The following is a 13,607-nucleotide window of genomic DNA, read 5'->3' as shown; positions in this document are numbered from 1 at the left end:
CCCTCTAGAAAGCTGACCATTTTTAGAAAGCTGGGAGGAGATCGGCCCCACCATCCAAGCTTGTGAAAACATAGGGGAAGCAAACAAGGTCTCCCTGCGAGGGGGAGTCAGGAGCTGTCACGTTCCCAGAGTGGCTGGAAGTAACATTTCAAATCCCTGAGGGGAAAGGCCTGGAAGTGGAGCTGATGTTTCAGAATTAGGGATGGAAACCTTGGGAGATGAGAAAGCATCCTGCTTTCCAACACGCTGTGTACCATTTCCCTTCCTCTTGAAAAGGGCGGGCTGATGCTGGGGGTGAGCGTCACTGCCAACCACCTAGAGACCCGGGATCTCCATCCTGGGATTTCTGTGAGCTCTACCTGCCGGCACCAGGTTTCAGGTGTCCAGACAGGATCTTGGACTCTTGTGTCTGTTTGATCATAGCTCTGGGAGTCATGGGGCCCTCTGCTCACATCCTAGAGCCAGGCCCGAGGAGTGGGGCTCGGGCAGCCATGGTGCCTCCATGGCCACTGGCCCCAGCCCTTTCCTGGACTTGCAGGATTAGGCTGGGCTGTCTGGATTTCTGCTGGAATGTTCCTGCTGGGACCAAGTAGCTCATGAAGACTCAGAGGGAGCCCAGCTTCTTAATGAGCTGCTGTAACGGGGCACCTGTAGCTTGCTGTCGATGATAAAACAACCCGAGAGTAGAGGTTCGGCTCCATATCGAGGGCCAGGCCTCTGCCTGTTGCTTCCGAAGGTGCACAGCTGGCTTCTGCGGGTGACCCTCAGGTTTGCCCCCAGGCCCGAGTTTTCCATCTTGACCACCCCCCAGGACCCAGGTGGCAGCTGATCTAGAGTCTGGGGGGTCCAAGGGAGATCTTAACCCCTAGCAGTCAGGTGGTGGCCAAAATCAGTGGGGTTCGTGGAGGTGACTGTGACCCCACATTCATACTGTCACTCAGCAGGGGAGGTGACTCCCTGCCACTCAGGGAGTTTGGGTTCTTAGTTTGGCCCTGACTAGAAAGAGAATCTGGAGCCGTGAAGTCTGGGTCTTTCCTAGAGACTGGCTGAAGGTCTTCACCTTTTCTGAGTCCAGGACCAGAGCTTGTAGGAACGCGTTGCTGTTCTCAGTAGGAGAGGAACGGTCCCAACAGAGCACACTTCTCTCTGGCCCTGCAATCTTCTGTATTGTCAGTCTGTTCTCCCTGCCGAGAAAACACCTTAGCTCTTGAGGTGTGAGCCCATGGGAGCCTAGGCCAGAGTGCTGGCCCCTCTTTGCATGTGGAAGACACCCCCCAGCACCCTCACATGCCACCCCTGCCACAGACACCTTCCCCACCCATGAGTCAAGGTCAGCCTGAGCTCAGAGTCTGTTGATGCTGAGTAAGGGGGCCCTAAGGACCCCTCTCTCTGCCCCCGGCACCGAGGCGAGTAGATGGCACTCAGACAGCAGAGGGGGCAAAGTCCTGCCTTCCCCTCCTCCAGTCTCTGCCAGCTGGAGGGACAGCTTCCAGCCGAGAACAGGGTGGCCTGGCCCCTACGCCAGGCTTTCCCTTCCTCCCTGACCATCATCTCCCGGGGTGAAGGGTGGGACCAGGAGGGAGGGCTCAGGGAGGTTGGGAGGAATCTGCACTGTGCTCTTTCTTCTCTAAGGTCAAAAATAACGTGTTCTGACCTTGTTTCCCTTTCCCTCCACCCTGAACCCCACAAAGAGATCCCTGTGGCACCGCCAACCACTGCAGCCAGCAGCGTGGAGGAGCCCGAAGGTAAGTGGTCCCCTTGCTGCTTTCTTGCTTTTGCTGTGGGGTGCGCTGGGGGCTGGGGAAGGGAGGTCAGAGGGGCCAGACTCCCCGGCCACCACTGGGGCTCTGGCTGGTATCAGTGGTTCCCCTGGGCTGCACTGAGCAAGATGGAGCCACATGGCATTTTCTGCGATGATGTCCCTTCTAAGAATAAAGGGGAAGGGGCTTTATTAGTGCCTAGGGCTAGCTTGCCTTCCAAGCCTGGGACCCTCAAAGCCACGGTCCTCCTGCTCAGCCAGCGAGGGGAAGAAGCTGTCTTCTAGCCCAGGGCCATCCAGGCCAGGGTCCTGTACATTCCTTCTTGCAGAGAGGGAAGGAGATGGGTGGTGGGGAGTGAAAGGACATTCTTAGAGCACTGGGATCCATAAACAAAATGAGGAGGGGTATGAATTGGGACAGGAAGAGACTCACACTCTCACTGTTCCTTCCCTCTAACTGAAATTAAGAGTTTCCAAAAAAAAAAAAAAAAGAACTTCCCTGGTGGTCCAGTGGTTTGGACTCTGCACTTGTACTGCAGGGGACATGGGTTCTATCCCTGGATGGGAACTAAAATCTCGCATGCTGTGTGGCCAAAAAAAAAAGAGTTTCCTCCATTGCAAAGGTGGACCACAAACCACAGCTGGGTCAGCAACATTGGAGATTTGGCCACCTGCAGAAATCCCAGCCGTTTTCACATCATGTTAGAGTTGGTGCAGGTATCATGAAATATTATTTATGCTTGCTAATTGCTTAAAAATGATGAAAGTTACCAGCCCCGCTGTGGGATCTTGATTTATAATCGTTAATAAAGAAATACATACATTACATCACTGTACCATAAATCTGGGGTTTTGAAAATATTTGGGTAAGTGTATTTCAGTATTGATTAGTTTCCTTTGTAGTCTTGTGGATTTTATTTCTGCATTTAGAAATATTACTGTGAGAAAGGGCCCATGGACGTCACCAATCCTTGGTACAAGAAGGGTCACCCAACCCTGGCTTTGGGCACAGAGAGGGCTCCAGCCTGGCTGGAGGGGGCACCAGGTGGAGAGCAGGTCAGGCTGTACCCAGTGCCATGGGCCTGGGGTCACGTGGGGCTTTTGCGTGCTGGTACTTGGAGTAGGGAGCTTCCCAGGTGGCTCAGTGGTAGAGAAGTCGCCTTCCAGTGCAGGAGGCACAGGATGCATGGGTTCGGCCCCCAGGTCTGGAAGCTCCCCTGGAGAGGGAAATGGCAACCCACTCCAGCATTCTTGCCTGGAAAATCCTATGGACAGAGGAGCCTGGTGGGCTACAGTCCGTGGGGTCTCAAAAGAGTAGGACATAACTCTGACTAAACAACAGCTTGGAGTAGGAGTGGGCATGGGGGGCAAGAATGGTGACAGTGGGGCCCCCAGGGGACCTCAGAGTCAACTCGGGGGCCCCCTTTGCTCCTCTCCTGGTTGGCCTGTGGGGGAGGCCTGGGTACCCCTGTGATCACCTGAATGCTTTAGAATAGACTGGATTGTTTCAAGTGTCGGCCGGTCCCTGGGAACTTGAGAAAATGGATTCAGAACTTGGATATTCATAGTCACCAAACGGCCCTCAAAGAGGAAAGGCCAGAAAATTTCAGGGAGTGCTGGAGGCCTCACTGGGGAGAACCAAAGACATAGTAGACTTAGGTTGCTAGGTCTTCAGCACCTTTGGTTGAGTCTCGGGGACACTTACAGGAGAAATTGTGCTGGGAAGGGCTGGAGGAAACAGCATCATGGGTGCCTGGGAGGACACTCTTTGATAAAAAACAGATTCAGAGGGACAATCCCAGTTCATCCAGCTCCTGGGCTTCCCTGATAGCTCAGTTGGTAAAGAATCTGCCTGCGATGCAGGAGATTCCGGTTTGATTCCTGGGTCCGGAAGAGCCCCTGGAGAAGGGATAGGCTACCCACTCCAGTATTCTGGCCTGGAGAATTCCATGGACTATGTAGTTCATGGGGTCGCAAAGAGTTGGACACAACTGAGCAACTTTCACTTTCAGAGCAGTTGAAGCGAAAAGACACTTTCAGGTCATGGAGTCCTGCTTCTTGCTTTTGCTGTGACATGAGGCCCAGCAAAGCTCACCAGGATGAGCTCCTTGGGCTGAGAACACAGCCCATCCAAGGTCAAGGCAGATCTTCATGGTCTCTCGCTCTCGTCTCCCACTTTTCTGGTCCTTCCAACCTTGACTTTAGGTTTCTCATGGTGGTTTCTGGCTTTTTCCTTCCAAATTCGAAACGTGCAAATGGAATAGAGGAGAAGCAAAAAACAACTCATGAGATTTCTCTACAGGCCATGAGAAGCTGGTGTAAAGCTCAACCAAACAAAAGATTCCTGGGCAACTAAGCTGTAGCATCTTGCCTTGAAAAAACTTTACTAATTCTCAGTTAAGTTTTCTCATTCCTTTTGGTTTTGTTACTGTTTATTTCCTTTCTTTCTTTTGGACCTTGGAAAACATGATTTCAGTGGAAGTGAACAGCCAACAAACACCCTTGACAAAGTGCTTCCTCCACCGAGGGGCTAGGTGAGCAAGTGTGATGCCTGTCGAGATGCTGGGTCCTTGGCCAGACCCGTTGTGACCTTCTCTGGGTCTCTGGATGCCCGGGATCTCTCATGCTCTCCCCAGGGAACTTGGGCCAGATCCGGATCACGGGCTTTGGGACTCTGGGGTCTGCCACAGCAAAGGCCTTGCTCGCCTCGTCTCAGCAGGAGGGAAGTTGTGGGCAGGAGGCCAGGGGGCCCCCTGGGAAGCAGGGCCTGGGAGCTCAGTCCATCCGAGCCTGTCGATTCTTGCAGTGTTTGAATAGGGAAGGCCTCCATGCTGGGCTGCCTGAGAAAAAGCTTGTTTACTTTTGCCTGCGGAACGAAGGAGAATTAATAAAGCCGAGAATTTGTCCTGAAAGCTGATGGACATAACCTCACCCTGAACCCACCCATCCCCTTGAAGGGCCAGTTCTCTCTGGGAATGCTGTCCACCTGCTCGCTGAGCCAGCTGGTACCCCATTTTGGGGGGAAGGGAGGCCAGGAACCGTGTGCCCATGGGAGACCTGGAGCTGGGAGGGAGATAAAGACCACCCACTTCAAACCCACCGATTTGTAGTTGTATAGACCTCTACCCCTGCGTCCCCTCACCGTGTATCAGCTCCAAGGTAGCGGTCTATCTGCATATTTGGTTTGTAGAGGCCTCTGGGTTTAGCGGAATAAGCGCTGTCTCAAAGCCAGGAGATCCGGGGTTGATCCAGCATTGACTGTGAAGCCTTGAACAGAGCAAAGACTGCTTTCTGCCTCCTTGAAGGATGAAAGGATGGGACCACTGGTCCTGGGCCTCCCTGCCGTGCATCTTCTGGGAGGAATGAACTTCTGCTAAGCTTTCTTCTTCCGTGTCAACACCTGCTCGCTCCCCTACTCCCTCTGGTAATCTGCTTCTCCCACAAGCCTGGCAGGCCCCTGTGGGCAGAGGGTGCAGGTAAATAGTTAACACCTGGCTGGAGGTTTTTAACACCTGCCTGATTTCTAGCCTTTGCTGCTCTCCCTGGTGTAAACCAAGCCCAGGTGAGCCTCCCCACTGGAAATAGTATGTAGACGCCTTGGGAACCAGAAAACCAGAGAGAGGCAGGGCGGCTTCTGTGAAGGCCAGGCGCTGTTGGCTTGGGCTGGCCTCCGGGTCTGAAGGGACATGGCTGTCGTCCGAGTGGAAGCTGGACCCCAGATGGAGGTAGGAGAGCGAACAACCAATGCCTGGGCTCCCGCCACCTCCCAACTGGTCTTGGGTCCTCCCTGCAGCCCAGCTGCACTTACCCCTTTTGGGGCCCCACATGGTGCCCTCTGCCAACCGCTCCAGTGGCCCAGCCCGGGGGGTAGGGGTAACTTCCAAGGCCTCCCACCCCCAGCAGCCCCTCAGGGGAGCTAGGCAGCTGAATCTACATGAGCCAGCAACCACCCAACTCAGGTGCTCCCAGGTGTTGGGGGTGTTTAAGGGGATTGGGGTATGTGTGTAAGGGGTAGGGGTGGGCTTAGAGATGTCACCTCTGGGGATCCAGCAGCACCTCTGTTTTTTCCTGGAAGACAGTTTGGTTTTTCTAGACCTGTAGCTGGATAGGGTTGGATTATTCTCGCTTTAGACTTTGGTTTTCCGGGGGAGGGGGTAATACTTGAACACGGCATTGGTTGGTGTTTGGGTGGGGGTGGGGGGGGTGAAGGGCACTGAATTGGGAGTTTTACCTGATCTTGTTTCCTTTGCTGTGAAATTGGGTGATGATAACACTGTTGAGTACGGTTATTGTGGGGATTAAATGAGATGATCTGGGTAAAAACTATAGTTCGACAGTGGGCTTATAAGTGCTCAGTTAAGAAAAAAAAAGCAATGGAATGCCATGGAAAATATAGATGCTTCTCTGGTGGCTCAGTGGTAAAGAATCCGCCTGCTGATGCAGGAAGGGGAGGGGTGGGGTGTTGATCCCTGGGTCAGGAAGATCCTCTGGAGAAGAAAGTGGCAACCCACTCCAGTGTTCTTGCCTGGAGAATCCCAGGAACAGAGCCTGGGAGCTACAGTCCTTGGGTTGGCAGAAGAGTCGGACACAAATTAGTGACTAAACAACAGAAAGATGGAGGGAGGGGCTGAGCTGGGCTAAAGTCTCTCCGTTCCTCGCTGCGACTGTGGGTTTACATGAGGATGGGTGCAGAGAGTCAGCCAGAGGGAGGGCTGTTGGGAAGACCTTGATTGGAAGCATGTGGGGCTGCCCAAGACAGAGGCCAGGTGGCCTCCTCACAGACCATAAGACCCTCTTAAAGACTGGAAACCAGTTAAAGAGCTTGACTTCACAATAGCCAAAAGGTGGAAACAGCCCAGTGTCCACCAGTGGCAGACCAGATAAACTCCATGTGCCATGTCCATAGGATGGAATATCATGCAGCCATAAAAAGGGATGGAGTACCAGCATGGGCTAGACCCATTGAAAATACTAGAAGAAAGTATGAATGCTGGTACCTCAAATGCTAGCATTTAAATGCTGGAAGCTTGAAAACACTATCCTGAGTGAAGGAAACCAGACTAAGAAGGCCACAGAGTCTATGATTCTGTTTATACAAAATGCCCAGAATAAGCAAATTCAGGGATAGAAAGTAGATTTGTGGTTGCCATGGAGCGGGAGGAGGGAGAGATGGGCAGTGACTGTTTGATGGATGCAGGCATTCCTTTTAGGGTGATGGAAGATTCTGGAACTAGAGAGAGGTGATGAGTAACACTGTGAATGTACTTAATGCCACTGAATTCTACATTTAAAAACGGTAAATTGTGTGTGTGCTTTACCACAATGTAAAGAAAAAAATTGTGCCAGGTTTTAGTTGCGACATGCAGGGTCTTTGCTCTTTAGTCACGGCTATATGAACTCTTAATGGCAACATGTGGGATCTAGTTCCCTGACCAGGGATTGAACCCAAGCCTTCTGCATTTGGAGCATGGAGTCTTAGCCACTGGACTCCCAGGGAAGTTCTTACCACAGTTTTTTTTTTTTTTTTTTAAGTTGAATTTTTGAGGTCAGAGTGCAAGGGTGCAGTGGATCTGGTTTGTTTGGGATGGGCTGACTGGAGAGCGGGAGCCCTGGGGATGGGGCGCTGGGGCTCAGGCAGCAGTGGGCGACAAGCTTGCCTTCCTGACCTTTTGTTCACTGGGAGACTTCTGAGTTTGGGGAGTTTCTTCGTACCTCCCCATTTCGTCCCCAAGCAGAAATAGCTCAGCCAACATGAGGAAATGATGGATGTCCTCTGTGACCTTCTGGACGTACACCAGTGGCTGTGTGGCTTAGTGTTATGTTGAAAATATCTGTCTGCACAGCCGGCATCCTCTTCTCCTTTTAGGGTTGTCTTAGAAGGATGTGGTTCCCTGGGTCCCAGTAAGGGAGCCATTGTTACTCCTGGTATAGGCGAAAGGGACCTGTGAGTTCGTGGGGGCGGGAGTGGGGAGCTGGGATCCCCGACCACAATCACCTGTAAGCAGCTCTGGCTACTTGTAAGGACAAGGTCTGTTAATTGATTGCTAATTGGATTTCAAGAGATGGGGTGAAATAGGATGTAGGGCTGTCCTGGATGAGCCATTTGAGTAAACGGCCATCAGATAAGTATTGCCCCTTGAAGAGTTTGGTCCAGACTCAGGAGTGAAGATAAAGCAATTCTGGCTAAGTGAAGGAGAAGGAGATGACATTTATAGAATGCCTGCTCTGTGCTCGGCAGTCTTCCCAAATCTTAGCCATTTAATCACCTCATTTACCTAGGTGAAGTAGATACTGTTATTTTACGTAGGAGAAACTGAGGCTCGGTGAGGTCAGCGAGCTGAGATTCCAGCCTCAAGGTCTATGAGTGGTGTTATTTATTTATGGCTGTGTTGGGTCTTCATTGCTGCCTCGGGCTTCCTCTAGTTGCAGTGAGTGGAGCTACTTGTCACGGGGCCTGGGCTTCTCTTTGTGGTGTCTTCTCTTCTTGTGGAGCATGGGCTCTAGGGTGTGCGGGCTTCAGTGGTTGCATCTTGTGGGCTCTGGAGTGAGGGCTCAGTGGCTGTGGCTCCTGGGCTTAGTTGCCCTGTGGCGCGTGGGGTCCTCCTGGACCAAGGATTGAATTGGTGTTCCCTGCTTCGGCAGGTGGGTTCTTAACCGCTGGATCACCAGGGAAGTCCCTGTGAGTGGCATTAACCTCCCTGTCATTTGACCTCTCAGTAGCCATGCTAGCTGGTCAGTGTAGGGTAATTAAAAAAATTTTTTTAAATATATAAACACATATATATGAATATATATATATATGAACACATGTAGTAACACACACATGACCTTGTGGTAACATCCTACCAAGAGAGAAGACAAACTTGTGTGTCCACAGGGGACCTAAAATCAAGGTAGAGATGGAGGTGCAGCCAGTTAAAAGCCACTGTCTCCCACAGGTGCCCGTTAAAGTGCCCCTTGGGAGTGTGGTTTGTCGGTGTGGGGCCCTGGAGTGGCTGGCGTGCCTGAGGCCACAGGATCTGGGCTTGAGAGAAGCACTTAGCAGTGACCTGTCCCTTTGGTCACAAGGCAGCTGAGCGAGACCAGCATGTGGATCAGCTTATAGGTTGGGGGTTGGGGTGGGCAGGGCCTCGGTGACTTCCTCACAGCCTTATGTCCTAAAAAGTGTCTGCAGAGAGTCAGCTGAAAATTGTTAAAACTGCTAAGACTAACCCAGGGAAGCCATTACAGAATTAACATGCAAAGGTCAGTAACTTTTCTTATATCAGCGATACCTAGTTACAAACTGTGTCAGAGCCAGTGAAAAGCATATAATGGCCTGTAGAAACTGTTTACTGAATATACCTTTTTTTTAATGGTAATGGAAACAATCTCCCAATTAGAATAGCAACAAAAATATCAAATACACAGAAATAAACGTAGCAATAAAAGTACAGAGTGTATATTAAAAAAATAAAAAGAGGGTAAAACTGGAAATTTGCCTGTGGTCCAGTGGTTAGGACTCTGCATTTGCACCGCCAAGGACCTGGGTTCAATCCCTCCTCAGGGAACTAAGATCCCACATGCAGTGCAGTGTGACCAAAAATAAAAATTGAACTTAAAAATTAAATTTTTTAAAAAAGAAATAAAAAAGATTATTTCCCAAGGGACACTAAAGAAAAAATTGGAAGATCGTACCATGTTCTGGGAGGGGAAGACTCAATACTGTGAAATGTCAGTTCTCCCTGAATTCTATAAGTTTAGCATCATTCTAGCCAAAATTCCAACTGGATAGAATGTGGTTCTTAAGTTCAGGGAGGAAAATAAATGAATGAGAACAGCCATGAGTGTTTTTTAAAAAAGAAGAGTGATGACAGGTGACTTGTCCTACCAGGTTTTTTAAATATTGTAAACAGGATATTTACTTTAGTGTCATCCTGGCATAGGAACAGAAATCACAAAAACCGGGTAGAAAGTCCAGAAATAGACTTGAATATAAACATAAGAACTTGTATACGATCAAGCTGTGATTATAAATCAGGAAAAGGGTGAATCGGTCAGTAAATGGTGCTGGGAAAACTGGCTGTTTATTTTTAAATAATAATAAAATTAAATTTCTGCTTCATGCTGTGAACCCACATAAATTCCAGTGGATGAAATTTAATTTTAAAATCTTAAAAATTCTAGGATAAAGCATTGCTAGTATCATGTAATCTTTGACTAAAGAAGGCTTTCTTGATATATAAAAGTCAGAAATGATAAAGGGAAAGATTTTAAGTAGATAAAAATAGAAAACATCTGTACCTCAGAAATCTCTAACCAACATCAGGCAAACAAAAAGCTGAGAAACATCCATTTTTAATGTGAATGACAAAAGACTAATATCCTCAATAAATAGCTTTTACAATTCACCAAAAAAGAGATCCTAATACAAAATTGAGCTGAGTAAATGAACTAGAAATTCAGAGAATTTATTCAAATGGAAATAAGTATCTGAAGTATTCAGTTCAGTTGATCAATCATGTCTGACTCTTTGTGACCCCATGGATTGCAGCATGCCAGGCCTCCCTGTCCATCACCAACTCCTGGAGCTTGCTCAAACTCATGCCCGTCGAGTCAATGATGCTATCGAACCATCTCATCCTCTGTCGTCCCCTTCTCTTCCCCCCTTCAATCTTTCCCAGCATCAGAGTCTTTTCCAAGGAGTCAGTTCTTCGCATCGGGTGGCCAAAGTATTGGAGCTTCAGCATCAGTCCTCCAATGAATATGAAATCAGGACTGATTTCCTTTAGGATGGACTGGTTGGATCTCCTTGCAGTCCAAGGGACTCTCAAGAGTCTTCTCCAACACCACAGTTCAAAAGCATCAATTCTTCAGCGCTCAGCTTTCTTCACAGTCCAACTCTCACATCCATACATGACCACTGGAAAAACCATAGCTTTGACTAGACGGACCCTTGTTGGCAAAGTAATGTTTCTGCTTTTTAATATGCTGTCTAGGTTGGTCATAGCTTTTCTTCCAAGGGACAAGAGTCTTTTAATTTCATGGCTGCAATCACCATCTGCAGTGATTTTGGAGCCCAAGGAAATGAAGTCTGTCACTGTTTCCCCATCTGTTTGCCATGAAATCATGGGACTGGATGCCATGATCTTCGTTTTTTGAATGTTGAGTTTTAAGCCGGCTCTTTTACTCTCCTCTTTCACTTTCATCAAGAGACTCTTCAGTCCCTCTTTGCTTTCTGCCATAAGGGTGGTGTCATCTGCATATCTGAAGTCACTGATATTTCTCCCGGCAATCTTGATTCCAGCTTGTGCTTCATCCAGCCCAGCATTTCACATGATGCATACAAGTTAAATAAGCAGGGTGACAATATACAGCTTTGACGTACTCCTTTCCCAATTTGGAACCAGTCCGTTGTTCCATGTCCAGTTCTAGCTGTTGCTTCTTGACCTGCATACAAATTTCTTAGGAGGCAGGAAAGGTGGTCTTGTATTCCCATCTCTTTAAGAATTTTTTCCACAGTTTGTTGTATTTGAAGTATTACACTTTAGTTAATAAATATTTTTATTTAATAAGTATTTGCTTAATAAAGAAATAATATTAGCAAGAATACATTTTAGGGACTTTCCTGGTCCAGTGGCTAAGACTTCAGGCTCCCAATGCAGGGGGCCTGGGTTAGATCCCCGGTCAAGAAACTAGATCCCACATGCTGCAACTGAGACCTGGCACAGCCAAACAAATAAATACTGAAAAAAGAATACCATTTAAAAAACCTTATTAAATTGACATTAGTAAACAAAAAGTAATTCCTAGTGTTAAAGGAGTTAGGGAAACAGGCACTCACCTGCTCTGGTGATGGGAAGGTAACTTGGTACCACTTTTATGAAGGGCGATTTAGCATCATGTATCAAAATGTATTTTTGACCCCATCCTTTCCCTCATAGGAATTTAGCCTAAGGAAGTAGTGATGTGTGGCAAGGCTTAGCTACAAGGACCAAATGTCTTTCAGTAGTGGTTTAGTGACTCCGTTATGAAATATCCATATAATTATGTTGTAGGAGAGTATTTGAATATGAAATGAAAAGATACAGTATACCCGCTAAAGCAGATTACACATCTAATTACATGCGGAGGGTCAACTTTGGTTGGTGAAAAGACTTGCTTACACAGCATTTCGGAGAAATTATTTCGTTTGTGCTAATATATTCACATAGTTCCCAGCCTGGGACTGTTTTGCCCCCAGGGGATGTTTGGACATTACTGGAGACATTTTTGGTTGTCAGTACGAGGAGAGTGCTAGTGGCATCTAGTGGGTTGGGGCCAGGGATGCTACTGAACATCCTGTATCACACAGGACAGCCCCCTCGGCAATGGATTATCCAGCCCTGAATGGTAATAGGAGTGCCGAGGTTGAGAAGGCAGGTGTATTTTTGCAAGGTAGCATCCACGTGCTCTCTCCAGAAGTACTGAGGCAGGATGCTGCTGGTGATTTCTCAGTTACTCGTCAAATTGAAACAGCTGAGGGTTTAGAAGGGGACTTCCTAGGTGGCTCAGTGGTAAAGAATCTGCCTGCCAATGCAGGAGACTCAGATTTGATCCCAGGGTCGGAAAGACCCCTGGAGTAGGAAATGGCAACCCACTCCTGTGTTCTTCCCTGGAAAATCCCATGGACGGAGGAGCCTGGGGGTTGCAGTCCATGGGGTTGCAGAGTTGAATATGACTGAGCACGCACGCACATGCATGAAGGTTTAGAAAGTGAAGTTTTTCTCTTTTTTTTCTTTTTATACTATTTATTTATTTGGGTGCATCGGGTCTTAGTTGTGGCACGCGGGCTCAGGAGTTGTAGCAGGCAGGCTTAGTTGCCCCGGGGCATGTGGAGTCTTACTTCTGTGACCAGGGATTGAATGCAGTCCCTTCCATTGTAAGATGGATCCTCAACTGTTACTGGACCACCAAGGGAGTCTCTAAAGTGAAATTTTCGGAAATCAGCTAGCTGTGATTTCAGAACTCATAGGTAATGCTGTGCTCACATAGGCAAATGTTTGCCTGATCCTTTTTCCATGGTGAATTTTAGCCCAACCAAATATGAAATTTATCCAAAGTTCTGAGCTTTACTATGTATTACTGTATTTTAAATTAATGTGATTTAACTGATTTAAAATTTTTATGATGAAAAATCTCGGAGCAGTGGCCAGAACAGAGTTAGACTTCCGTGTTCCCATCACATTGATTTAACACTTAACATCATGCCCCATTTGCTTCAATGATTTTTTTTTTTTGCCAAAAGATTTTCCGAGAAAAGCTTAGACATTATGACATTTCACCCCTAAATATTTCAGAACCCCTCCTTCTGAAAAAGAACATTTCTTTACATCTTCTCAATAGTTTTATTACACCTCACAAAAGGAACAATAATTCTTTAATATCATCAGATGCCCAGTCCACCTTCCAGCTTTCTTGGTTCTCCCCCAAATGTCTTTTGCAGCTGGTCTACTCAGTGGTTTAATGATTACAACATAATGCAATCATGTGCTACACGAAGCATTATATTTAGAAGTGCATTAGCGTTCTGTTTTTGAGGGTAGAATGTGTGTGAAGTGCTGTGTCAAATGAAAAGTGCTACCTGCGTGTTACCTGTCATCATTGTTAACTTCATGATCTTAAGGGGCATGGCCACATCTGGCCATAGGTCCTGGGCTTTGGGGACAGGGGTGGGGTGAGAGCTCTGAGCTTCCTTCAGGAGAGTGTCCCTGAGGAATGGGCACCTCCACAGCCAAAGGGACAAGGGAGCCAGCCACCATCATAAATCCTTGTCACTATCCTCTGTGATGAGAGCTGAGGGTGCTGGAGCTAAAAGCCATTCAGCAGT

The 13,607-nt window shown here is 48.1% G+C and overlaps 1 protein-coding gene and 1 long non-coding RNA gene across 3 annotated transcripts in view; one reads left to right on the top strand and one right to left on the bottom strand.

The window, feature by feature from the left end:
- NTN1 (netrin 1) overlaps positions 1–13,607 on the top strand; it is a 204,369-nt gene that overhangs the window by 149,205 nt on the left and 41,557 nt on the right. For both annotated transcript variants that reach the window (XM_055576545.1, XM_055576544.1), the window contains exon 5: positions 1,692–1,745. In XM_055576545.1, coding sequence (XP_055432520.1) covers positions 1,692–1,745 — 54 coding nt within the window. The remainder of the gene's footprint in view (positions 1–1,691; positions 1,746–13,607) is intronic.
- On the bottom strand, positions 4,191–6,183 carry LOC129649291 (uncharacterized). Its single transcript, XR_008713071.1, has 3 exons — positions 5,991–6,183; positions 4,902–5,216; positions 4,191–4,625 (listed from the first exon to the last, which is right to left on the bottom strand). It is a non-coding gene; the product is annotated as an uncharacterized LOC129649291 (long non-coding RNA).

This window comes from Bubalus kerabau, chromosome 4, assembly GCF_029407905.1.
Source record: "Bubalus kerabau isolate K-KA32 ecotype Philippines breed swamp buffalo chromosome 4, PCC_UOA_SB_1v2, whole genome shotgun sequence".
Taxonomy (NCBI): Eukaryota; Metazoa; Chordata; class Mammalia; order Artiodactyla; family Bovidae; genus Bubalus; species Bubalus kerabau.
The sequence above is the reverse complement of the archived record's forward strand: the minus strand, read 5'-3'. Positions and strand labels throughout refer to the sequence as shown.